The sequence below is a fragment of the Melospiza georgiana genome, chromosome 29 (assembly GCF_028018845.1).
Source record: "Melospiza georgiana isolate bMelGeo1 chromosome 29, bMelGeo1.pri, whole genome shotgun sequence".
In the NCBI taxonomy this organism is placed as follows: domain Eukaryota; kingdom Metazoa; phylum Chordata; class Aves; order Passeriformes; family Passerellidae; genus Melospiza; species Melospiza georgiana.
The window spans coordinates 6,524,278-6,549,770 of NC_080458.1; the positions used below are offsets into that span (position 1 = coordinate 6,524,278).

The following is a 25,493-nucleotide window of genomic DNA, read 5'->3' on the forward strand; positions in this document are numbered from 1 at the left end:
CGAACGGGACGTGCCCGGCCGCACTGCCTTTGCCCACGGTTGGGCGCGGGGGCCTGGAATTTCGGGATCTTCGGGAATATCGGGAATTTTGGGAAACTAGGGATTTTCGGGAATATCAGGAATTTCGGGATTTTCCCGGGGCGGTCGCGATCCCGCTCGCCGAGCGCGGTTCCCGCCCGCACCGCGCCGCTCCCGCCGGCAGGGGCGCTGTTCCCGCGCCGTGCCCGGCAGCGGCGCTCTGCCGCCTCCTCTCTGTGGTGCGCCCGGGCGGGGCCGGCTCCAGGCGGCCGCTCTAGCCCGGCGCCCGCGCGCTCCGCGCCGCTGGGGCTCTATGGCGGGGGCCCCTGGGCGCGCACTCTATGGTCGCGGCCCGCCCCCCCCGCCGGCGCCGCTTCCCTGAGGCGGGACCGGGCCGGGACCGGGGCCGGGACCCGGCGGCGGCTCCGGCGCTCCCCACGCGTGGCCCTGCGGGGCTCTGAGGTAAGCGCGGGCTGGGGAGGCCGCCCCGTCCCCCTCGGCCCGCCCGCCGCTTCTCCCCCCGCGTCCGCCCCCGCGGGCCGTGAGGGGACGGGCACAGGCCGCGGCCTCGGCGCGGCGGCCGCTGCGGAAACCGCGGGGAGTTTCCCCCACGGCCGGGCCTGAGGCGCTGCCCCGCGGCCTGGGGCTGCTGCCGGGCCCGGGCCCGCTCCCCTCGGGACGGGGAAAGGTTTCTGGGGGGTGACGGGGAGCCCCGGGTCCCGCTCCCGTCAGGGATGGGGGAAAGGTGCTCGGGGGTGGCCGCGGCTCCAGCCGGTCCCGGGCAGCGGCGGCTGAGTCCCCGAGCCTGCCCGGGCACAAACTCGGCTTTATCGCTAACTACACCGCCGTTAATGGGCGTCCTTACCTGTTCGCTATGAATTTTGCCCCAGACCCGTGTCTGAGCCTTGACTTCAGTGCTCAGTGAGGATCGGGTGGATCCAGGGCGATATAAATTATAGAAATGATGGTATAAATGATCTTTGGGCTATTTTTCTCTCACAACCATCAGATCCCTGATGCGGATAGAATATTGACATCTTTAGGCTGCAGCGTTTATTTCTGAAGCTCTTGTCTGGGGATGTTCCTGTACAGGCTGGTGCTGGGTGCAGGGGAGTGGGAGAAATCCTATGAGGAAAGTGCTCCTGGAGTTATAGGGAATAACTTTGTGTGTTTGGGGAATGGAATCTGGAGCAGTGACTGGGCACCTTGACTCGAGACTGCTCACTTGTTCTCTGGCACATCTGGTGGGATGTGCTGCCCTTTGCTCTGTCTTTTACTGATGTCTGGGAGGAAAAAAATGGAGTTTTCTAGGTGAGCAAATTTTCTCCAAGTGTCTTAATGGCAAATTTAGGTAAATAATATTTTCACTGCTGAAAGCAGCTGATTTTGAGAACCCCAAATTCCCCAAGATTACTTAAGCATCATTTAAGAAAACGTTTTGAAATCCCTTTGTACAATTTGTAAATGTCAGAATTTGACTCCTGTCACTATTTGAGAATAGAATTTTGTGTCCAATATTCTTGATTTCTGATGTTATAAAAAAATACAATCAATTGGCTCTTACAATATTTCAGTGATGAAACATCATTCAGACCCTTCCTCTACTCAGTTTGCAAAACAGAACTTGATTTCTTCCTCTGGTGCTCTCTGCAGCACTTTAGGGAATTTCCAGAATTAGGGAACCAGTGGAAGTTGTGGGAATGAGTTTTCTTTTTTAATTGATGCTCCTTGAGCACGTCAGGTGTTTCTGGTGGGTTTGTGTGGTGGCTCATGCACTCTGAGGTATTTGGAGGGTGTCTGTGGACTTTGAGAACTGAAATGTGTCCCGATGGACTGTGACATTCCCGTTTGTGTCCCAAAGGAAGGCGGTTTTGAGGCTCAGGTTTGAAGTAGGATGAGTTTTCTTGGCTGGAGGGAGATGATGCCCAGAATTTTAGGAGTTCCTTAGAGCAAATTTCATGAGCTGCTGTTGCAAAATCCTTTCGGTTAAATGACTTTTGAGGTGGAGACTTTGGGTTTACTATGAAAATCATCACCCTTACCTGTCTGGTTGTAAAAAAGTGGTGTTTGTACAGATTGGGACAAAAATGATTCTCTGGACAATAAAGCCTTGGTGTTGCTTCTCTTCCTTCTTTACCTGCTTTCAGCTAAATAAATTAAATTCAGCTGTCAGAGCAGGTTTATCCAGGGGGTGACTGTGCTCAGGTATTCTCCTTTTTGGTGATTCTTCTGCAGGTTGAGGTTTTCCTCCCATTCCACGGGGAAATTCCTGGTTTTCTAGCTAAATGAAGTTAAAGGCAGTTAAAGGCATGACACTCATCCCCAGAGGCTTTGAGGTGCAGGATGAATTTCCATCTTGTTGCAATCCTTGCTAAATCTTTTTATTGACTGATGTTGGATGAATAATTAAATATTCCAGAGCAAGCAGAGATGAACTAAACTCAAAATTCATCTTTCTAATGGGAAATACTTTATCTTTTATTCCTGTAAGCAGAACTTCACAGCAGTGAGAGAAAGGTCAGCAAAACCCTCTGTGCTTTCCCTTTGGGGTGGTTTTATTGGTTTTGCTGTTTCTTGCAGCCTGTTTTGAGTCTTTCATGGGACAGTAAGATAGAGAAACTAATAGCAGAGAGCAGGGAGGGCAGGCTGTGGTTTGGTGCTACAGAAATGAACAGAGGTTTCTGTAGCACTGGAAATTTATTGTCATTTTTGCTGCCGCCTGGATTTCGGTTTGAGGGACCTTTGTTACCTGAGACACTTTGCAGGGTGCAAAATTTTCCTTTATAAAATCTAAAACTGTGTTAAGGACAGACAAAGTTGTGTCCATTGCAGGTTCATCATTAATTCTGCTGATAATCTTGAAGTGGTCGATGTTTGCAGCCATGAGGAAGCTGCACCATTGGCTGGGGAAGGTTTGGGCTAAAGGACACAGAACCATGGGTTTGTTTTGCCTGGAAGGGACCTTAAGGAACATCTCCCTACCATGGGCAGGGTCACCTTCCACCATCCCAGCTTGCCCCAAGCCCTGTCCAGCCTGGCTTTGGGCGCTGCCAGGGATCCAGGGCAGCCTCAGCTTCTCTGGGCACCTGTGCCAGGCCCTGCCCACCCTCTCAGGGAGGAGTCCTGCCCAGTGTCCCACCCAGCCCTGCCATCTGTCACTGGGAGCCATTCCCCATGTCCTGGCACTCAGACCCCTGTAAATGCTCTCTCTCCATCCTCCCTGCAGCTTCTGGAGAGGCACAGTTCAGTTTCCCTGAACCTTCTCTGCTCCAGGCTGAACCATCCTGGTTCTCCCAGCCTTTTCTTACAGCAGGGCTGCTCCATCAGTCAATCACAGTCTCCTGTATCAGCCACCATCAGTTTCCTCCCTACAAAGCTGCTTTGGTGACTTTTGGGGGGCCCTGCAGCAGCACCCTCAGACAGGGAGGGTGCAGGAGCAGCACTCTGCTCTGGGTTGACTCCTCACTGGGCTGCGTGCTGTGGTTGGGCTCAGCAGGGAAAAATCAGTGACTCACATTTCCACAGAAAGCAATGTAATTTCCAGTCTCATAGCAACTGTCCTTTCAACACTTTCAAACCTTCTGTGACAAAATGTTTAACACTCACCCATCAGCTTCTAATGCTCCAGGCTGGTCCGCCCACCAGCCCAGCTGAAACCTGCATTTGTGCATCCCTGAATCCCCCAGAACCCGAGGGGGGATGCTGGCAAGACGTTGAACAGTTAAATATAAAATCTTAGACATGAGACAAGTGTTGCTGACTGCATTACATCAAGACAGAGTGACTCTTAAAATTCAAAACTGTGTTCTCTTCACTTTGATTTCAGTCCCTGGTTTGTTTTTATACACCTTCAGATAGTTTAAAATAGGTTTGGCTGGTGGCTTGGCTAAAATATTTTTGGAAATTATCTTACTTTGAGAAAGATATTCTTTAGTATAAAGAATCTTGGTTTTCTTCCTGGATCATCCTTCAAAAGGAAAGAGAGGAGGGTTAGATGGGATATTAGGAATTGGATATTATAAAATAATGGCAACATTGGAGAGCAAAGAGCTCCTTCAGCACATCCCAGTGAGACCAGAACCATGAGGCACTGAGGGTGTAAAACACTGGTGGAACTGGGCACCTGTCTGCTGTCCCAACTCATTACTAACTGGATTTCACTGGTTTTCTCGTAGCTGATGATGGAAGAGGTGCACAAGGGCAGCAGCAGCAGCTCTGTTACGTCCCAGCCCTCAGCTGTACAAGGTACAACCCTCCAGGCAGCTCAGCTCTCTCATATTGCTCAACAGGTAAAGCCTGGGCTGGATCTCAGCAAACATTTCAGGCAGTTCAGAGCCAGTTCTGTGTGCTGCAAACTATAGAGCCATTCTCGGAAGCACTCAGAGAGGAAAAAGCAGAAAGAGGATAAGAAAAATGTGTTTGTTTGATGGTGGATGACATAAAATTAATTGTAAAGTGTTTAAAGTTATTTTTTGGTGTTTGTACAATGCAGAAGTGCAGCCCAGATTTGGGGTTAGTCCTCCACAGGAGCTGCTCAGGAATAAAATGAGGGCCTGGTTTCATTTTTTCCTTAGGAAAAGCATTTCCAGCTCCTTTTGTAGTAGCAGCAATCCTGGGTGCTCAGCACCATGGAAACCCTTGGATTTTAGCCCAACATGAACATATTTAATCTAATAAACCATATGAACTTGCAAATTGAGATTTTTCCTCTAAGGTAACATCCATGTCAGAGCTTTAACCTGAATCCCTTAGAACTGGTGAAGGAGTGAATCCTTCCAGGAGGGTTTTCCTGGGAAAAAGCAATGTTTAGCAGCTCATCCACTGTTTATCCTGTGGAGGCAGTTGGGATTTTGATGCAAAATTTAGATAAAGGAAAGGAGAGAACATCAGTTGATGTCCTGGGGTTTGTTTCCAGGCTGGTTTCCCAATCTGTTTTTATCTAAAGTTCTGATTGTCCCTTAATATTGTGAGTTATGATACAAAACTGCATTAATTGGAAATTAAGCTGTGTGTATTTTAATGATCCCTTCATCTTATGTATTTCAGGTTAATAAAAGTACTGAAAGAATTTAATTACAAAAGTGGTTATTTACTTAGAATCTACGTGTATAACTTGAATTATTTTTTGTTTCAGAACATATGGAAATGTGAACAATATAAATTGAATTAAAGTGTAAAGACTCATGGGGGTTCAACATCAAAACTACAAACCCTCTAGGAAGCTGAAGCACTTTCATGTTTTTAATATGTTATGTAATATCACATATTTGATTATGTGACATAATGCCACATTTGATTTTCTCCAACCAGAGGAAATAACGAACTGTTTCAGCCTTTTTCATATGCAAATAATGTCTTAAAAATGTGCATCTTTAAAGGTACTTTTGTGACTTAATTAGAATGAAAATAAGCTGCTAATGGTTTTCCTACACGTGTTGCACTTCCTGAGTCCTGTGGCACAGAGGTTTTACTGATGATTTTTCGTGTGTTGTAGATGTCTCTCCGAGGTTCTGCTCCCCTCACAGTGGTTCAGCTTCCTGGAGAGCAGGTCCAGGTGCAGGGAGTCATTCAGACAGCTCAGTCCTCCTCGGTGATCCACTCCCCTCAGGTGCAAACCGTGCAGGTAACTCCACCACGGCTTTAAATACCCACTTCTGCAGTTCTGTGGGTGAGAAGATGGGGAAAGATGTGGAGAGGCTTCTCTGACCCAGCTGCGCCCTGCTGTAGGAGACAGTGAGCAATCCAAGGACAGCCGTGTGGGATCCCTCATTTGGGCTTGAAATTCTTCCTTGTGAGAAGTCACCTGTGGAGTCGAAATGAAACCATTTGATGTCACCTCCCTTTATACAAAAATCCAATCCACAGCTCTGTAGTTGTGCCCTGGCAGTCAGGTGGGGTCTGACACCCAAAGGAGGGCAGTGGGGAATATCAGAATAATTCAGTAGTGAATTAAAATGAGTGTTTGGGAAGGTGGAGCTGTGTGAAGGGGAATGAGCTGCTGGGTGCTCTCGTGCTGTAACTCCCTGTCAGTGGTACCCAAGTCTCTGCTTGTGTCTCTTACTCACTTGCCCTGAGATTTTTGTAAGAATCCCTTGCAGAAGGTGCTCAGGGAGTTCCAGTGGGTCTGTTCCTGCTCCTCTCAGTCCCTGCTGCAGAGCCTTTGGGGACCTGGAGTTCCACTGGGAAACCACTGCCCTAGGGAGGAGCTGCCCTAAAAGCCAGGAATTTGTCCCTGATCCTTGTCCCACACTCCTCACACCACACGAAATTGATAAGCCATGAGAAGCAGAGCTGGCAGGGACTGTCAGCTGCCACTGCTGTAAGATCAGAGCAGGGAGAGGAGAACATGTGTCACTGCTGGAAGCACTCAGGCATCTGCACTGGCTGCTTGCTGGTGCTCGTGTCTCTGTTAAATCTCTCTCCTTTCCCCCCCCCCTGGTTGCACAGTCTGCACTGACTGGATTCGTTCCTTTTCTGTAATTTATGGACTTTGTGGCCTTGGTGGAGGGAAAAACAAAGTACAACATGAGCAGGTTTTTTTCCCTGCTGATCATAGGCTGCTCTGTCTCTGCAGTTCAGTGAGAGGCTTTTCCCAGAGCTCTGTGCATTCCTCTGCACTCTGTTGCTGGCACATGGATAAGAGCAAGTAAATATTTTGTTCACTTATAAAAGAGCATCAGAGACAAAATTACACTTTGAACTGGATGAGCACACAGTGGAATAATGAAAATTGTAGATAGTACTTTGCATATTTACTCCCTGATATGCTGCTGCCTTAAATTTTGTTTTCTCTGGATTTCACATTCTCACCAACAAACCCCACTGCTCCTTTTCTACAGAAAAGATTCCAGGTGCTCTCTGTGTTTGTCCTGTACATCAGTGTGCTCCTGTTCCCTTTCTGACCAGGTATCTTCCTTGTCTGAGAGTGAGGATTCTCAGGACTCCTCAGACAGCATTGGCTCCTCACAGAAGGCTCGAGGCATCTTGGCTCGTCGTCCATCCTACCGGTACGGCTGTGATACACTTGGTGGTTTTATTGGAAACCAAACCAACAGCCCCTTCCCATGATTTTCAGTATTCTGCTGCCCTCCAGGTCGTTTCCTTTCCCTTGAAACACTCAGTGAATCTGTTCATGCACTGAACTTTCTGAGCCATCATTGCTGTGAGGAAACTTTGACTCCACTAACTGGAGGTTGGCCTCTGCAGGGTTTTGTAAAGGGCAAAATGTTCGCCAGCTGTGATTTTACTCAGTTGTATCATTTGACTGAAGTGAGGAGTGCAGTCAAATGTCAGACTCCTTTTTTCACAGAAAAATTTTGAAAGATCTTTCTTCTGAAGACACACGGGATAGAAAAGGAGATGAGGAAAGTCCTGGGGTCTCCACTGTCACCTCCATGTCCGTTCCCACGCCCATCTACCAGACAAGCACTGGACAGTACAGTAGGTTACCCAAAATATCCTCACAGTTTTTCTTCTACTTGCCTCAAAATACTGATTTCATTAGGTATTTGAGTAAGATGAAGAACAAAAGTTGGTTATTATCCAGTAGTCAATAATTGAGTACATAGCAGTAACTGATATCTACAGACTTCAGATAAACTTAGTGCTCTGTAATTTTAAATTTTGCACATTAAGACATTTAAGGGTGTTGGTATGGAGCACACAGAAGTGTTTTCTGCTGGATTTAACCCAATACATCAGTAAAGACACAGAGAGAGAGAGAGAGAGAGAGAGAGAGAGAGAGAGATAGATAGATAGATAGATAGAGAAATAGATAGATAGATTTATATATATATATGTATATTCTAGGCTATACTAAAAGGCTCCTGTGGTATCAGAGAGGTACAAAAAATATTAGGATTTGTTCTTTGGATGTTCCCATTTGGTGTTCATGGTGCTTCACACTGCTCCTCCATCGTGCGAGTGGGTGAGGCACTGGCACAGGGTGCCCAGAGAAGCTGTGGTGCGCCTGCATCCCTGGCAGTGACCAGGGCTTGGAGCAGCCTTGGCTAGTGGGAGGTGTCCCTGCCATGGCAGGGGTGGCACTGGATGGGCTGTAAGGTCCCTCTAACCCAACCCATTGTAGGATAGTGTGATTTGCCTGTATTTTCTGCTGTACATCCTCTTGTCCCCGTGCCTTCCCTTGCAGTTGCCATCGCAGCCAACGGGCTGCAGCTGGCGGGGCCGGGGGCAGACGGGGTGCAGGGGCTGCAGACACTGACCATGGCCAACGCCGGCGCCTCCCAGCCCGGCGCCACCATCCTGCAGTACGCCCAGACCTCGGATGGGCAGCAGATCCTGGTGCCCAGCAACCAGGTGGTGGTGCAGAGTGAGTATTATCCCCTGGGGACACGGTGACACCCCTGGCACCGTCAGTGCCACCTGCTCATGCTGCCCCCTTTGTGTCCCCTAGCTGCCTCCGGGGACATGCAGACGTACCAGATCCGCACCACGCCCACCACCTCCTCCCTGCCCCAGACCGTGGTGATGACGTCCCCTGTCACTCTGACATCCCAGAGCAGCAAGACAGATGACCCACAGCTGAAACGGGAGATCAGGCTGATGAAGAACAGGTATGTGAGGGCACCTCAGTTGCTTGGGTGGTGGCTTTAATCACGTGCAATCACTGGGCTTGGAAAAGACTTCCAGGATCATAAAGTCCAACCTGGGACAGATCTCCACCAGAGCACTGAGTGCCACGTCCAGAGATGGGGACTCCAGACTTCCCTGCCAATGCCTGACCATCCTTTCCATGAAGAAATTCCTCCTAATGTCCGACCTGAACCTCCCCTGGCACAGCTTGAGGCTATTTCCTCTTATCCTGTCCCTGTTCCTTGGGAACAGAGCCTGATCCCCCTGCCCCTGCTGCCCCTCATGTCAGGGAGTTGTGGAGAGGGAGGAGGTTCCCCCTGAGCCTCCTTCTCTGCAGGCTGAGCCTCTTTCCCAGTTCCTCAGGAGCTCTCCAGACCTGGGTGTGCTCCAGCCCATCCATATTTCTCTTGCAGTAAGGGTCCAGCACAGGGGGGCAATCCCTGCCCTGGTGCTGTGCCACACCATGGCTGGTACAGCCCAGGTGCCCCTGGCCTCCTTCCCCACCTGGGCACACCTGGGATTGTGGCAGATTCTGACCCAAACATGGGAATTTGTGGCCCAGACATGCTCACAGTGTGGAGAAGCCAACACTGGGTTTCCCCTGCAGATTGGCTCCATGTGTGTTACCAGATCCTGCTGAATTTCCTGCTCTCCTCAGGCAGTTTTGGCTCAGTTTTGTTCCTCACTGCAGTTCCAGCTCTCTGGTGTTGGTCAGTATGTGACATTCAGAAAACAGACCTCACAGCTAAAATCAAGAACTCTGCTTCTCTGTTGCAGAGAGGCTGCCCGGGAGTGCCGTAGGAAGAAGAAGGAGTATGTGAAATGTTTGGAAAATCGAGTGGCAGTCCTGGAAAATCAGAACAAAACTCTAATTGAAGAGCTAAAAACTTTGAAAGATCTTTACTGTCATAAAAGTGTGTAAAAAGAAAAGGTAAAAACATTTGGGGACTGGTGAAATATCAGAGGAGAATTTTTTTTTTTATACTGAATTTTTTAAACTAGATGAAAGGTCAAAAATGAAACTTTTCTACCTAGATTTCACAGCTCAAAGACTCTATAGATTTTCTTTACAACATGTTGGTGACAAAGTACAAAGAGGAAACAAGAAAACCTCACCAAAATTCCTGCTGGCACAACTGGAAACTGCTCAGTTCAAGATTGCAGCTACAGCGGAAGGACAGTCACGTGTGGCGAGGCAGGTGATGAGAGTTTCTTTGAAAATTCCTGTGAGTGCCTCGAATTAGGGAGGCAAAATTTGGTTACAAAGAAAACATGGATGAAACAGAATCCTTGCCATAGCTGACATTATTAGTAACGTTTATAACCAGTGTATGTTTTGATTTCTTACTCTTTTTCAAGCCTTTTTCCTTCAGTTATTTGTCTGTAAATATTTTTATTTTAACCTGTAAGTTGGTCTTTACAGGTGCAGATGATAAAAAAGCTGATACTTTGCTCGAGGTATAAATTATGTTTTTACTCTTTCTCAGATGACAATTTAAAAAGTTGGGATGATTTTTTTTTTTCCATGTTTGCCGTGTTTATCAGGTTGGGGAAGGATCTGCAGAAGGCAGCAAGAGGCCTGGTCCTGGAAATGTCTGAGGCACAGAAAATTGTGTTGGTTTTCTTAGAGAATTCAGCACATCAGTGATTTTAAAGCACAGTGTGAGGGACGAGGACTGGTGACAAAAGTTCTGAAGAATTTCTGAGATTAAACTTCTCAAAGTTGTTAATTTCACAAGAGTTTGTTCTTAGTTCTGGGCATGAGAAACATTGATCATTGAAAATTAAATTGTGTGCTGATCATATCTACAATTAAACACTCAGTGCTTGTCCTGGCTAGGGATTCTCCTGGGCTTTGGAACATGAAACCAAATAGAAGAAAAATGATGTAGTAAAAAATGAAAGATCTATACCAAAGGGTTATGAGGTTCTAATCTCTGGTTTATTGCTGGAAATAGTGCAAATTTACAATTTCCAGCCTAATTTTGTAAGGTAGGAGCTATTTTGCAAAGTAATGGTATCTTTGTAAGCAAATACTATATTGCAGACAGGGAGATGGTTGGTATATTTTGTAGCTAAATTGTGATCTTTACAAAACCTGAAATTGAGTTTCTATACGTATTTTGACAGTTTATATCTTTCATTTTAGTAACCAAATGAAATATTTTGTGAACCAGATTTTCAAGGATATATTTTTATGGATAGTACAAAGTCAAATGAGATCCTCTTTGGTGTAGGAGATACTTGAATTAATTTTGTATGTCTGTAGGCAACTTGCAGAAAAAAGCGGATCCTAAAGAGTATTGGGGGGGGGAAGAAATTAGGGCTTTTTACTCCCCAGAGTTGACAATATCTGCACATTAGATCTCATTGTGTCAGAGAGTCCAGTTTGTACAATTTAAATTTGTTTCAGGTGAAAATCAAAAGTTTGACATGATCGGGACTCCTTTACCTGGGGAATCTCCGTTCTTGGAGACCCCAGAGCTGTCTGGCTGTGGGCCTGGTGGGCAGGACATGGCACTGGTGGGGACACGGTCCTGGGCAAGGTTTGGGCAGGTGCTGGAGGTGGCTGCAGTGCCTCTGGATGAGTGATCAACCATTTCCATAGCTGGGATTGAATCCTGCTTCCAGTTCTGTCAGCGGGAATTACACCATGGACTGTGCTGGTGTTGGAGCTCCGTGTGTGTCGTGCTGGCTCAGATCTGGGTGGAATTCCAAGCTGTGCTCCCTCCCTGGGTGTGTAATGCTCATCCCATGGTCAGGCAGGATTTTTGATTTTGCTCCTTTGGGAATGAATGGACTTGTAGCAAGCAGAGCTCTTTGCCATGAGGAATCTGCATTCCACAGTCTCTGGTTAGTGGGCTAGAAAAGGTTATTTTTGTTTTCCCCCTGAAGTTCCTGAGTCTCTGATTGTTGTGGGCACGAGCCCCAATGCATTTCCTTTAGGCCAGGCTGGAGTGTGGCTCCTGGTTGCCATCATGTAGGAAAAAAGCTTTGTGACCCATCAGAAATAAGGTTGGGAAAGTTCTAAACTGAGGGAGCTGCTCCTGGAGAGGTGTTGGTGTTTCCCTTTTCTGTGGTGGAATTTCAGGAGAATTGAACAGCCTGGAATGTGCCTGGAACCTCAGAGGATTGGACCTTTCCTCAGCTGTGTGTAACCTGGCATGTGGGAGAGGGTTTGACCTACAGCTCTGAACTGCTTTGGCAACTCTGTGGGAGCTGATCCTCACTGTGTTCTCTTTTTTCCTTTTGTAAGATGGAACAATAATAAACAAAAACTATCAGGTGTTAAGACTGTACAAACCGGGTGGCCAATTCTTCTTGTCTCCAGCAAGGGAAGCACCTGTCCTGCCAGACACACCAGGAGTCAATTTTTATACTCTTAAATTGTGTGTTGGAAAGAACAGCTGATTTTTCATCATGGGAATATTAAACAGTAACACAAGTTTGCTCTTTATGCAGTGATCATGAGGTTCTTAGTTTGGATTTACTTTCAAATCTCGATTTTAGAGAGTAAAATCTCATTCCTGAGGGTAAGAGATGCAGCAGCTGATGCTGTTCTGCTGGTTGGTTCCAAACAGTCCGTGCTTTCCATGAATTGTAAATATTTGTTGAAACAATTAATGGTTGCAAATTTTGATCTTGGTAAATAAAGTCGCTAAAATATTATAATTCTGCTGGTCCCTATTTATTTTTAATGAAGTTAGAGCTGCAGTGGTGGTGACCAGGTGGGAATACCTGTGTGGGATCAATTCATATGACAGCCAGGAATAAATAATAGTCAGTTTTAGTGGATTAAATGGCACTTGTACACACCTGCCAGTGCTAAAAATCATGAGTGCAGAACATCTTTTACCTTCCTGCAGGGTTTTTTACCTTCTTACTTTTTAATAAGCTGAGCCACAGGTAAAGTTTGATTAATTAAATGATTAATTGAAACCTTAGTGTGCTCTGCTGGTTTTTACCCGGCAGAGGGAGCATCTGCCCTCCCCAGTCCCTGGTGGCGTCACTGAGTGTGTTTAACCCCCTGATGGCTGGAAAAGCACAGAAATAGGGTGGGAGGAAAGTGTTTCCAGTCCATAACACTTCTATATTCAATTTTCCTCATTAGTGCCGAGGCTGGTACTGTTTCCTCTCCTGTCAGTGTGGATATCAGAGGCAGGAAACAAAAAATACAATGGCAGACACGACTCCTAAAAAGTAAGTGCACATCCTTTGGTTCTTGGATTTATTGTCAGGAGCGAGCTGGTTTCTCCAAGCTTTTCCAGGCAGGACAGACCTCCACGAGGACGACACGCTGGATTCCCCTCTACAGAATCTGCGTGAGCACTGTGTGCCCCAGGGCCAGGAGCACGGTGAGTGGGGTGCTCAGGGGGTTCCAAGCCTTGTTAATCAGCAGGAGTTTTGCTTTGATCCATTTTCTGTACTGGGACAGGCGCACGTAGATGCCGGGGTAGCGGGGGCGGCCGCAGCCCACCCCGAAGCTGGCGATGCCAATCAGGTAATACTTGTCAGTGTCAGGGTGGTAACACACCAAGGGGCCCCCGCTGTCGCCCTAAAATGAACACCACAAAAACCAGCAGCATGTGAGGGTTTCCTTCCAGGAAATACTTCGGGCAGTAATCAGTCTAATATTTAGATTTATTTTAAGCAGCTCAGTGCTCAGTGGCAGTAACGTGTGGGCAGTAGCATATGGACAACTCAAGGCCAGTCTGGTGTTGCTGGAAGGCAGAATCAGCATCCCTGAGGCTGGAAAGGCCCTCAAGACCATCAGGTCTAACCTGATCCCCATCTTGTCACTGGACGAGAATGCTGTCACCCACATCCAGCTGTTCCTTGGACAGGGATGGGGACTCCACCACCTTCCAATGCCTGACCACTCCTTCCATGGAGATTCTGGTCAAGACTGCACTGAGCCCTGCACTGCTTCTGTTAACTGAGTTAAAAGTAATCTGAGTATCTTTTAACTCAGATTCTGTTTTCTCTCTGCACTTTTTCATGCCTAAACCTAAACCTTCACTCCTCACTTAACTGGGGAATTTTAACGGTGTGGGAGCTCCAAGAGAGGAACACACATCCTGTGTCTTGGCCGTGTCACCTGCCCAGGGAAAACTGCTGAGAGGAGCAGGAAGTGGATCAGACAAAGCACTTAGGGTACATTATGGGGTTTCATTAGTAATGTCTCCGTGTCCCAGCTGGTGCTGCAGCTTCTGCCAGTGCTTTGGACCTGAGGACTGGCTTTTCCCAGAAAGAGGTGGTGATTGCTCAGCATTTAAACGAAAATCATGCCACATCCCTGAGCAACTTCCTAGAGCCCTATCCCTGAACCACATCCCTGAGCCTTATCTGTGTCCAGTCCTGAGCCCTCTCCGTGTGTCCAGTGCTGCTCTCCAGCATAGGAACAGGTGAGACATACACGTGCTTCACACACACTGTGTGGTACAGTGTCCAGTGTTTTGTCTCATATATAATTTACTGACACCTTTCTGGCATAAATGTCACATTCTTTATCCTTCCTCTTTGTTCACCTATTCCTGTCATCCTTCCAATATCCCCAAATTCTTTGTGTACGTTTTTGCTCTGCAATCGCTGTCCCAACCCTTTTATGATGCTTATTTGCATTTGACATGTTTTCCAGTTACTATTTCTGCTGTTTTAATTAATCATGCTACAAATCATGATGCTGCTGAGCCTCTGGCTTGGGAGTTCCACTGAGGCAGGTGGGGCACCACCTCCCTTCTCACCTGGCAGGACTGGCACACTCCCCTCTCACCTGGCAGGACTGGCACACCTCCCCTCTCACCTGGCAGGGCTGGCACACTCCCCTCTCACCTGGCAGGGCTGGCACACCCCCTCTCCCCTGGCAGGTGTGGCACACCCCCTCTCACCTGGCAGGACTGGCACACCCCCTCTCCCCTGGCAGGACTGGCACACCCCCTCTCACCTGGCAGCTGTGGCACACCTCCCCTCTCACCTGGCAGGACTGGCACACCTCCCCTCTCCCCTGGCAGGACTGGCACACCCCCTCTCACCTGGCAGGACTGGCACACCCCCTCTCCCCTGGCAGGACTGGCACACCCCCTCTCACCTGGCAGGACTGGCACACCCCCTCTCACCTAGCAGGACCGGCACACCCTCTCTTACCTGGCAGGACTGGCACACCCCCTCTCACCTGGCAGGACTGGCACACCCCCTCTCACCTGGCAGGACTGGCACACCCCCTCTCACCTGGCAGGACTGGCACACCCCCTCTCACCTGGCAGGTGTCGGTGCCTCCGGCCCAGGCGCCGGCGCAGAGCGCTTTGTCGTTCATGAGCCCTGCATAGCCTGCAGAGCTGTTGCACAGGCTGGAAGGGAGGATTGCCACGTGGGCTTCTTTTAGCACAGGTGAGATTTTACCTTGAAAGGAGACAGAATTCAGAAAGGTGAAATATGCTGCGGTGTGGAGCAATTTTACTGTGGGGCTTTTGTTGTTTTGCCAGCCTAGGTGTGTTCCTGGACATGTTTAAACATGGGTATGACACAGACCCTGCCTGTTGCCAATGGATTGGAATTTGAGTGGGTTCAAGGTTTGAAGCCTTGGGTTGGATGTGAATTTTGCAATTCTTCCTCAGAAGAAGCATCAATGATAATATACATGCCTTGTTCAAAATGTCAGAGGTGACTTACCAAACAGGCTCATACAATCTCAGCTGACCCCAAAACTCCCACACACCAGCTGGCATTGAATTTGTGCCCACTGGGAGTAAAGAGAGAATTGGAGGGGGTGTAGTCATTCATAAATCCCATGGGAACCCCTCAGTTCTCAACGTGTGGCATCAGAATTGTTGCTTTTCAATATAATAGCTGTTTCCAGCAGCCCACGTTGACCTGCACCACGAATGAGGTGAGTTTATTTTCCTTTTTTTCATGTTATACTTGGAAAGGCTGGGAAAATCTATTCCTGTGGTTACAGCTGTGTGGGTCTAACCTGCTTGTGATGGAAAACCCCTCAGAGCACTGCAGAGTTAAATGACATCGTGTGGGGAGACCATAACCTGAGCAAATCCAGTTAGAATCACAGAATGGTTTGGGTTGGGAGGAACCTTAAAGATCATCCAGTTCCAATGCCCTGCCATGGGCAGGGACACTTCCACTATCCCAGGTTACTCCAAGCCCCATCCAGCCTGACCCTGGACACTTCCAGGGTGCACTGGCAAATCTGTGCCAGGGCCTCACCACCCCGACAGGGAAGAATTTCTTTCCAATATCTAATCTGAACCTGTCCTCTTTCAGTTTGGTACAAGGCCGGGAAAGGCCTCTAAGACCCAAGTGCAAGGAGAGTTTATAAACCCGGGGAGCTGGAGCGGGTGAGGATGGGAACAGGAGGGTCCCAGCAGTGGCAGAGCCCCGTACCCTTCTCGCTGGTGCGTCCCCAGCCGCTGATGTAGCAGTCGGAGCTGTTCTCCAGGGGCTCCACCAGGGCGGCCGGGGCCAGGCACACGGGCTGGATGAAGAGGCTGTAGCGCACGGCCGACCTCAGCTCGAACACGGCCACGTCGTTCTCGAAGGTTTCCCTCCTGAACTCCGAGTGCACGATGATCCTCCTGATCCTCCTCCTGGCCGTGTGCCGGCTGTGCTTGTGCAGGTTGTGCACGCCCAGGACGGCTCGCCAGGAACACGGATCCCTGCCAGAGAATTCACAGGGTCTGACATCGCTTTCACCGTTTGTTTTCACAGAGTTCTGGGATCCTGGAAGGGATTGGATTGGATTGGATTGGATTGGATTGGATTGGATTGGATTGGATTGGACTGGATTGGATTGGAGGTACCTTAAAGCTCATCTTTAAGATGAGAATTCAGGTGGGTTTTACATCAGTTTCACAGTTTGTTTTCATAGAGCCCTGGGATCCAGGTATGGGTTGGACTGGAGGCACCTCAAAGCTCATCTTTAAGATGAGAATTCACAGGGTTTGACATCACTTTCACCATTTGTTTTCATAGAGCCCTGGAATCCAGGAAAGGGTTGGGTTGGATTGGAGGCACCTCAAAGCTCATCTCATCCCACCCCTGCCATGGCAGGGACACCTTCCTCTGTCCCAGGGTGCTCCAAGCCCTGTCCAGCCTGGCCTTGGACACTTTCAGGGATCCCAGCTTCTCTGGGCACCCCATACCAGGGCCTTCCTCTCAGGGAGAAATTTTTTCCATTATCCCCTCTATCTTCTTTTGCTTATGCACCCTTATAAATATACATTGAAAATTCCATAGCAAATATTTCCTGGAACAGATTTGCCTCATTACCATTCTGCCCATGTGAACACTCCCTTTGCTATTAGTGGTTATGGCTGTTAAGGAAAATTCAGATTAAGGATTTAAACTGACACCCAGATTTTGCCTTTCACCCCATCTCAGCAGAGGAAACCAGGAGATAATAGTCTGAAAAAGCTGAAAACATGGTTATATTTTAGATAAAATACAGAGACTCATTCCCACAATGCTCATGAAGACTCTACTTGCACCTAGACCTGGGAAATCCATTATCTAGAAGTAAAATAATGACAATCTAGTTAATATTAAATTTATAAATAGGGGCAGAGTCATTCAGATCTAGTTGCTTGCCAAGTATGTTGAACAATGTCTTTACTAAATGAGCTTTGAATTTGGCCTGGGATGAGCTATAAAATTCAAATTAGCCTCCAAAGTTAAGGTAAAAATTAAATTGATAATTTAAAGAGAAATTATATTGCAAACAAATGTTTGTTAAATGCAAACAAGGAGTTGATGTAACAAAGTCCTGATAAAGGACAAAATTTCAAGTTTTGCAGATTTTTACACTTTCCCCCGGGTCATGGTTGAGTCAACAGTGGATGTTGACAGATGCAGATTGTGCATCTGTGGTAAAGGTTGGGAAAGAGACCAGTGCTGGGAGCTGAAATGCTCCAGAGTTGCTGTAAGTGCAGTTAAAAATCTGTTCTGAGGAGTTATTACCACATTGTCAAAAAAAACCCCTTAAGTGCCAAATTGTTGGTTCTGATCAACAAAAAAAAAAGGGAAATTGTGTTAAAACTGATGAATTGGAGCATTTGTAATCTAAATATCAAAACATTTTGTGGTGAGGTTAACCAGAAAAATCGGAGCTCTGTGGAACAAAGCAACCCAAAACGCTTTGGGGGAGTGGGCTGGGGAAGGGAGCAGAAAACCTGGCATGGGAGAGGGTCAGGCAGAGGTTGGACCTGAAGGTCTTGGAGACCTTTTCAATCAATGCTCCAGCCCCTTCCCCAGATCAGTTCCTAGCTCTGGATGTGCTCCATTGGACACAGCACTGGAGGGGCCTCACAGTGCCCAGCACAGGGGGACAATCCCTGCTCTGCTCCTTCGGCCACCCTGGGACACAACTCAGGTGCCCTCGGCCTCCTCCTCCCTGCCCAGGGGGCTCACCATGGTGCCCAGGGGGTTCAGCTGTGGTACCCAGGGAGCTCAGCTGTGGTGCCCAGGGGGTTCAGATATGGTTCTCAGGGAGTTCAGATATGGTGCCCAGGGGGTTCGCCGTGGTGCCCAGGGGGTTCAGCTGTGGTACCCAGGGCTCAGCTGTGGTGCCCAGGGGGCTCACCATGGTGCCCAGGGGGTTCAGCTGTGGTACCCAGGGGGCTCACCATGGTGCCCAGGGGGTTCAGCCATGGTACCCAGGGGGTTCAGATATGGTGCCCAGGGGGCTCACCATGGTGCCCAGGGGCTCAGCCATGGTTCTCAGGGGGCTCAGCCGTGGTGCCCAGGGGTCACCCAGTACGTACGTCCTGCCATCCACGCAGTGGCCGGCGGTCAGCACGGCTCTCCGGCCCAGCAGCACGCCGCCGCACAGGTGCACGAAGCGGACGCCGCCGCGCAGCACCTGCAGGCTCACCACCCACGGCCACGCGCCCTCCGGGGCCTCGTGGCCCCCCACGATCCAGGACACCACGCTCCGGGCCACCGCCAGCTGCTGCTGACACTCTGCAAAACACAACGGGCTCCTCAGAGAGCCTGGAGGGCAAAGCTCAGCTTTTGGGGCAGCGTTTGTGGCTGCTCTGGGTGTATGGGTTGGTCTTTTTTTTTCTGTTGTCTCAGGGTTTTTGTTTGGTTGGGTGTTTGGGGGTTTTGGTGGGTCGTTTTTGTTGCTGATGGTGGCAGTTTTTGTTTTTGTTTTTTAATTTGTTTTGGGTTTGGATTTTTAAATCTCCAGCATCACCACAGCACAGGAAGGACATGGGCCTGTTGGAGATGAGGCCACCAGGTTGTTTAGAGGGATGAAGCAGATCTGCTGTGAGGAAAGGCTGGGACAATTGGGATTGTTCAGCCTGAAGGAAAAAAGCTTTGGGCTGACTTAACTATGGCCCTCCAGTGCCTGAATGGGCATGGAGTGTCAGGACAAGGGACAACTGCCAGAGGGAAGGTTGGAGGGATACTGGGAAGAAATTCCTCCCTGCCAGGGTGGTGAGGCCCTGGCACAGGGTGCCCAGAGCAGCTGTGGGTGCCCCTGGATCCCTGGCAGCACCCAAGGCCAGGCTGGACAGGGCTGGGAGCACTGGGACAGGGGAAGGTGACCCTGCCATGGCAGGGATGGCACTGGGTGGGCTGTAAGGTCTCCCCCTTCCAGCCAAAACCATTCCAGGGCACTGTTCTGCAGGACTCGCTGTCCCACAGACCCCTGTATGTGGAGATCCTGGGGCTTTTTCAGCCCATGTGAAATACGGTGTATTTATCTGACTAAGGTACATTTCTGGTGTATAGATTTGCGGTAAGCGTGGCCAGTTGCCACTGCTTTACAAGAATTCACCAGGTTTCTGTATAAACCAGAGACTCTTCCACCCCGCCTTGCCCCGCTCCGCTCAGGCTCTTCCCCGCTCGCGGCCCCTTTCCCCGACCCCTCCGCCCCGGCCCGGCCCCGCTGGGTCCCGCTGGGTCCCGGTACCGTCCACAGGGTCTGTGGGGGCCGTCCCCGCGGGCAGGGGCCCCGCGAGCAGCAGCAGCAGCAGCGGCAGCGCGGGCCGCGCCCGCCGCATGGCCGGCGAGGGCCGAAGATGGCTGCGGGGCCTGAGGGGAGCCCCGCGGGGAACGGCCGGCCTCGGCACCGCCACCGGCACCGGCACCGCCACCGGGCCGTTGGGGCGGCGGGGACGGCGCGGGAGCGTGGACGGAGGAGCCGGTGAGGGGCGGGAGGGGCCGGCCTGGCCTCAGCGACCGCTGGCACGGAGCCCTCAGCCGGGTGGAGGGTCAGGGGGTTCGCTCTCACCTGGGCACAGGGTCAGGGGGCTAAACTTTATCTGGTTACAGGGTCAGGGGGCTCAGCTTCAGCTGAGCACAGAGTCAGGGGGCTAAACTTTATCTGGGCACAGGGTCAGGGGGCTCACCCTCACCTGGGCAGAGGGTCAGGGGGCTCAGCTTCACCTCTGCAAAGAGTCAAGGTTTTCAGCCCTGAGCCAAGGGTCAAGGGTCTCACCCTCAGCTGGGCCAAGGTTCAGGGGTCCCACCCTCACCAGGGTCAGGGATCAGGGGTCTCACCCTCACTGGACCAGGAGTCAGGTTTGGGGGTTCAGGTTCTGTCAGGTGGAACCATGAAGGGAGCATGTGGAAGGGGCAGCAGGTAAGATGGAGCCCCAGTGACATGCCACCCAGCTGGGGAGCACCTGAAGGATCCCTGTTACAGAGTCAACCAGGCACAGACAGCAGTCCCCTTCCATTAATACATTTATTTTCTGCTTCCCAGGCTGATTTTTGTTGTCCTGGGATCCTCCCTGGCTGCACTGGGTTCTAGCAAGGCAGGGTCAGCAGTGCCAAGGCTTCATTCAGGAAGGAAACTCAAGGTATACCAGGGGAGGTTTAATTACGTAAGAGGAAAGATTTCTCCATGGAAAGAGCTGTCAGGCCTTGGCACAGGACGCCGAGGGCAGTGGTGGAGTGCCCATCCCTGAAAGTGTTCAAAAACCGTGGGTGTGGCACTTGGGGACGTGGTTTAGTGGTGAACATGGTGCTGATGCTGAGTTACTGTTGGACTGTGATCCAAAAGGGCTTTTCCAACTTTGTTTGATTGTGTGATTCAGAGACACTCAGGAAATCAACCCTCTCTTCTCGCCTGACAGTTTGGTTTCTGATTCAAGTCCTTCGCTGTGTTACCAATATGGGTACATGTGGAGGAGCCTGTGCTGTGCAGGGTGTGTGGGTCACGGTGAGGAATTTTGGGGGACAGGGGGGGCAGGACAGGGGTTACTTCACCCCGTACCCCACGATGTGCGGCTCGATGGGCATCCAGGGTAGCGCCACGCTGATGTGCTGTATCTTCAGCTCGGAGAACTTTGCCTCTTCCAGATTCTTCCACAGCTCTCTCGTGAGGCAGCATCCAGCAAAGACGAGTTTCCAAGTCGGGTAACAGACTTGCTGCCAAAAATACGTCCAGCTGGAATGCTCAGCGGCCACGTGCTCCAAGAAATAGAAAGCTCCTCCCTGGGAACACAGAGTCTTCTTACAGCGGGTGTGGGGGTCACACCAAGCGGCTCCCACTTCCCCCTCCTTCCCTTCTCCCTTTCCTTTTTCCCTTCCCTCCGTTAGCTGGAATTAATGAAAGAAGGAAAACATCCAGAGATCCAAAATGCCCATTCAAAAAGCACAAAGGACTGACTTATTTGATCCCTCTTTTATTCTAGCAACAGTTTGTTGTGGTTTTGTTTCAATTAGTTGCTAACATGACTGTTTTTTTGGAATTAAATGATCTTTAAGGTCCCTCTCAGCAAAACCATTCCGTAGTTCTATGAAAATGCTACTTTAAAGGCTGAAAGTCTGTTTTGAGCTCAAACCAACTCTTTATCACTTGTTTATTGTTTGTCTGGTTTGTTTTAGGGGGGTTTTAAATGGTTTTAGTGGGTTTTAGGGGGTCTTTTAATGGTTTTTGGAAGGTTTATTTTTGGTTTTTTTGGTCTTTTTCCCCTTTCCTTGCTCATGGTACCTCTAGAGCAGAAGCTAAGGGTCATAACAGGTTTTTTGCAGGTACTCACCGGCCGGAGCACTCGGAGCACTTCCCTGAGGGTGCTGCTGACGCTCTGCACAGAGCACAGCACCAGCGTGCAAACCACAGCGTCCACCGAGCCGCTGGGCACCTGCCGCAGGTCCTCTCCCGCAGCCACCAGGAACTGCTCGTAGTGCAGGTGCTGGTTCTTCTTCATGTTCCTGGAGAGGCCCTCCTGGAAGTTGGGGTTGATGTCGCTGCAGGTGACTTTGCAGCCCGCGGGGTAGAACTGGAAGTTGGAGCCGCTGCCGGTGCCGATCTCCAGCAGCCGCAGCTCCCCCGAGGGGCCCCTGAAGTCGGGCAGATTGCGGAAGAGCTCCTGCTTGTACCTCTTTGATTTCTTCTCGTGAGCTCCAGAAATCTTCTCTAGGAAGAAAGGAAAGAAGACCTTCTTGCAGAAAGGCTCCCAGATGCCCAGGAAGGACAGCAGGTAGACGGGCCAGGCTAGCAGTGCCAGGCCAGCACGGAGCAGGAGGGCGCTTGCAGTGGCCTCTGGCATTTTCAGCGTGGGCAGAGGATCCGTGCAGAGCAGAACTGCTTCTCCTGTGAGGCAGAGCAGTCAGAGCTGCATTTGTGTCCTCTCAGGGTACGTTCAGCTGCTTGGGTTGCTCTGGTGGATGCTTTTCTCCAGCTGATTTCTCAGCCCGGTCACAGGCAAGGACTGAACAGTGCAGGTGCAGCCAAGCAGTGACCAGAGTCCAGGGGAGGAGCTGCCAGTTTGTTCCCAAGCCGGGACAAGCTGGGCAGCACAACTTGGTGTGCAACCCCAGGCAAAGTTCTGCAAGTGCCCTCCTTCAGTTCCGGGTACAGTCACATCTCTTAAAGCAGCCTGCGCTGCCCTCGGAAGCTCAGCCGAGCTCTGGATCTCTGCAGGAATTTTGTCAGGGGTTTGATTAATGTTTCAGTTCAGAGTTGTTAGGGAGTTGAATTTCCAGCTGCTGGGAGCTGCTGGGTTTGCTCAGCAGCTCTGTGCTCTCTCTGAACAGCAGTTTTAAGTCTTTGCAGTTTGAGGACACCTTAAATCTTTTGATGGGTGAGAACGGGCTCTCAGTGATCCTCCAGACTGATGGGAATCATGGACAGAGATAAAACAATTTATTAACTCATTAGTTCTGTGTGCAGCATGTGGAGTTTGGGTTTTTATTTGGGTCGAATCAACACTGACCACTCCACAAACACATTCTGGAAGACTTAGTCAGCTTTGCAGCTGACAGTTTTCCAAAGGATTTGGTGGCAGCGTGGCTCAGCCATTAACAGGTGACAGCTCTGCTCCCCGGTGGCAGGAGGATCCAAGGTTCCTGATAACCTAGGGATGAGTGATCCCTAATAACCTTGGAACAGTTCTGCTGGGGATTTGCGTTGGAGTTTTGCTTTCCTGGGAAAGCCACCAGTGTGTCTCCACTTCCCTCTGGTGGCAATAAAGCAAATTAAAGCCAGGAGTAATTAGGTGCTTCATTAATGATCTCTGTTGTATCTTCATGCCTCCACCTTGTGGCAGCTACAAACAGATTGAGCAGTGGGAATCACTGAATCGTTTATGGAAAAGACCTCCAAGATGGAGTCCAAGCTTTGATTACTCTGTGGTGCACCAAATACAGGCAGTAATGGATACGGGGTGACGATGGTGATGGTGATGGGCACAGGGATGACCTTGGTGGACGCAGGGATGGATGATGATGGTGATGGACACAGGGATGATGATGATGATATTGGTGATGATGGTGATGGACACAGGGATGATAGTGATGGACACAGGGATGATGGTGGGTGATGGTGATGGACAGAGGGATGATGACGATGGACTCAGGGATGATGATGACAATGGACACAGGGGTGGTGATGATGATGATGGACACAAGGATGATCGTGGGTGATGGACACAGGGATGCTGCTGATGGGCACAGGGATTGCTGGTGGTGGTGATGGGCACAGGGATGCTGCTGCTGCTGCTGATGGACACGGATACCGATGATGATGATGGATATAGGGATGCTGATGCTGGACGCAGGGATGCTGAGAATGGTGATGGGCACGGGGATGCTGGTGATGGATACAGGGATGCTGCTGACAGTGGACACACGGATACTGGTGATGATGATGGACACACGGGTACCGATGATGGTGATGGATATAGGGATGCTGGTGCTGGGCACAGGGATGCTGATGATGGCACAGGGATGCTGACGATGGTGCTGGGCACAGGGATGCCCCTGACGGCGGACACACGGGTACCGATGGTGATGATGGGTATAGGGGTGCTGGTGCTGGGCACAGGGATGCCCCTGACGGCGGACACACGGGTACCGATGGTGATGATGGGTATCGGGATGCTGGTGCTGGGCACAGGGATGCCCCTGACGGCGGACACACGGGTACCGATGGTGATGATGGGTATAGGGGTGCTGGTGCTGGGCACAGGGATGCCCCTGACGGCGGACACACAGATAACGGTGATGATGATGGGTATAGGGATGCCCCTGACGGCGGACACACGGGTACCGATGGTGATGATGTATATCGGGGTGCTGGTGCTGGGCACAGGGATGCCCCTGACGGCGGACACACGGTACCGATGGTGATGATGGGTATAGGGGTGCTGGTGCTGGGCACAGGGATGCCCCTGACGGCGGACACACGGGTACCGATGATGGATGCCCCTGACGGCGGACACACGGTACCGATGGTGATGGTGGGTATAGGGATGCTGGTGCTGGGCACAGGGATGCCCCTGACGGCGGACACACGGTACCGGCGCCGCTGCCGCCGGGCCAGGCCCGGGGCTTCCCCGCTCCCCCCGCGCCGCTCGCGGTGCCTCCGGAGCGCCCCCCTGCGGCGCGCGCGGGGCGGGCGGGGGCCGGGCCGGCCGGGCGGGGGGAGCGCCGGGAGCGCACCAAGATGGCGACACCCGCAGTCCCTCCCGCAGCTCCCCCCGCGCCGCAGTCCGGCAGCGCCGCGCCGGGGCCGCGCTGAGCCCGCCCGACACGGTGAGTCGCAGCCCCCGAGACCCCCGCGGGCTCCAGCCGCGGCTCCCCTCGCTTGCTGTCCTGCTGGCTCCATCCCCCCCGTAGCCTTGGCACGGCTCCCCCGGGGGCTCTGCCGCAGAGCGCGGCCCGGAGAGCCCCGGGGACACCGGAGGCAGCTTGTGGGGCGGTGCGGGGGGGAGGGCCTGGGGAGCCCCCAGCCCCAAATCCGCCCCGTGACGGGGGTCCCGGAGCCTTGCCCCTTCTCAGCCATCCCCTCGGTGGATGCCCGGGCACCCCGCACCCAGGGAAGGGGGTCGGGGGCCGGTTCTGTGCCCACTCAGCACTGCCCGCGGGGCTCCGGCACCGCTGCCCCGGCCGGGGAGGGTCCGTCCGCCGCAGCCCGAGGCCCCCGGCCCTGCGGGGAGTGGGGGGGGACGGTGCCGGGCCAGGATCAGCGTCCCCCGGCCGGCGGGCTGGCTCTGGGAAGGGGCAACCGCCCCCTGCGCCCACCCTGCACCTGGAGCCCCGTCTGGGCCCCGTCCTTCCATCCTTCCGTCTGTTCCTGCATCCCTGCCTCCATCCCTCCTCCACCTGCCCTCCACCCCACAGCCTGGGGGGCTCACGGGACCCTCCTCCCACGCCCCAAATCCGGGGCCGCGCTCTGTGCATTGTAGGAAGGGAGAGCCCGAGTTCTCCTGGATGTCCCTTCCCCCTCGGCCCTCGCTGCAGCGCTGCTCTGTCCCTCCGCCACCCCCTGCTCCCACCGCTCGGCATGCAGAGCTTCCCCTCCCAGGGACGGGGGATTTTGGAGGACAGGAGGGTTTTTTTTGGTGGGGGGAGATGCTTGGGGCAGTGTTGGTGTTCCAGCTGACCCAGATGTTGGGTCAGCATCGTGGTTGTGCATC

At 51.3% G+C, this 25,493-nt stretch overlaps 4 protein-coding genes across 5 annotated transcripts in view; 2 read left to right on the forward strand and 2 right to left on the reverse strand.

Moving 5' to 3' along the window:
- Positions 1 to 392: 392 nt before the first annotated feature.
- Positions 393 to 12,282, forward strand: ATF1 (activating transcription factor 1). The gene is made up of 8 exons (XM_058042176.1): positions 393 to 480; positions 4,194 to 4,307; positions 5,513 to 5,641; positions 6,925 to 7,025; positions 7,328 to 7,458; positions 8,168 to 8,347; positions 8,432 to 8,591; positions 9,388 to 12,282. The coding sequence occupies exons 2-8, from the start codon at positions 4,197 to 4,199 to the stop codon at positions 9,530 to 9,532; spliced, it is 957 nt and encodes a 318-aa protein (XP_057898159.1). The 5' UTR covers positions 393 to 480; positions 4,194 to 4,196; the 3' UTR covers positions 9,533 to 12,282.
- Positions 12,283 to 12,919: 637 nt separating this feature from the next.
- Positions 12,920 to 19,628, reverse strand: TMPRSS12 (transmembrane serine protease 12). The gene is made up of 5 exons (XM_058042212.1): positions 19,538 to 19,628; positions 18,381 to 18,579; positions 16,006 to 16,277; positions 14,867 to 15,009; positions 12,920 to 13,165 (listed from the first exon to the last, which is right to left on the reverse strand). Exons 1-5 carry the CDS (start codon positions 19,626 to 19,628, stop codon positions 12,920 to 12,922), a joined length of 951 nt encoding a protein of 316 aa, XP_057898195.1.
- Positions 19,629 to 20,298: 670 nt separating this feature from the next.
- LOC131094460 (N6-adenosine-methyltransferase TMT1A-like) lies at positions 20,299 to 22,378 on the reverse strand. The gene is made up of 2 exons (XM_058042063.1): positions 21,615 to 22,378; positions 20,299 to 21,066 (listed from the first exon to the last, which is right to left on the reverse strand). Exons 1-2 carry the CDS (start codon positions 22,122 to 22,124, stop codon positions 20,830 to 20,832), a joined length of 747 nt encoding a protein of 248 aa, XP_057898046.1. The 5' UTR covers positions 22,125 to 22,378; the 3' UTR covers positions 20,299 to 20,829.
- Positions 22,379 to 24,508: 2,130 nt separating this feature from the next.
- Positions 24,509 to 25,493, forward strand: part of SCN8A (sodium voltage-gated channel alpha subunit 8) — a 53,368-nt gene continuing 52,383 nt past the window's right edge. For both annotated transcript variants that reach the window (XM_058042064.1, XM_058042065.1), the window contains exon 1: positions 24,509 to 24,609. The gene's annotated coding sequence lies outside the window, so the exon portion shown is untranslated. The remainder of the gene's footprint in view (positions 24,610 to 25,493) is intronic.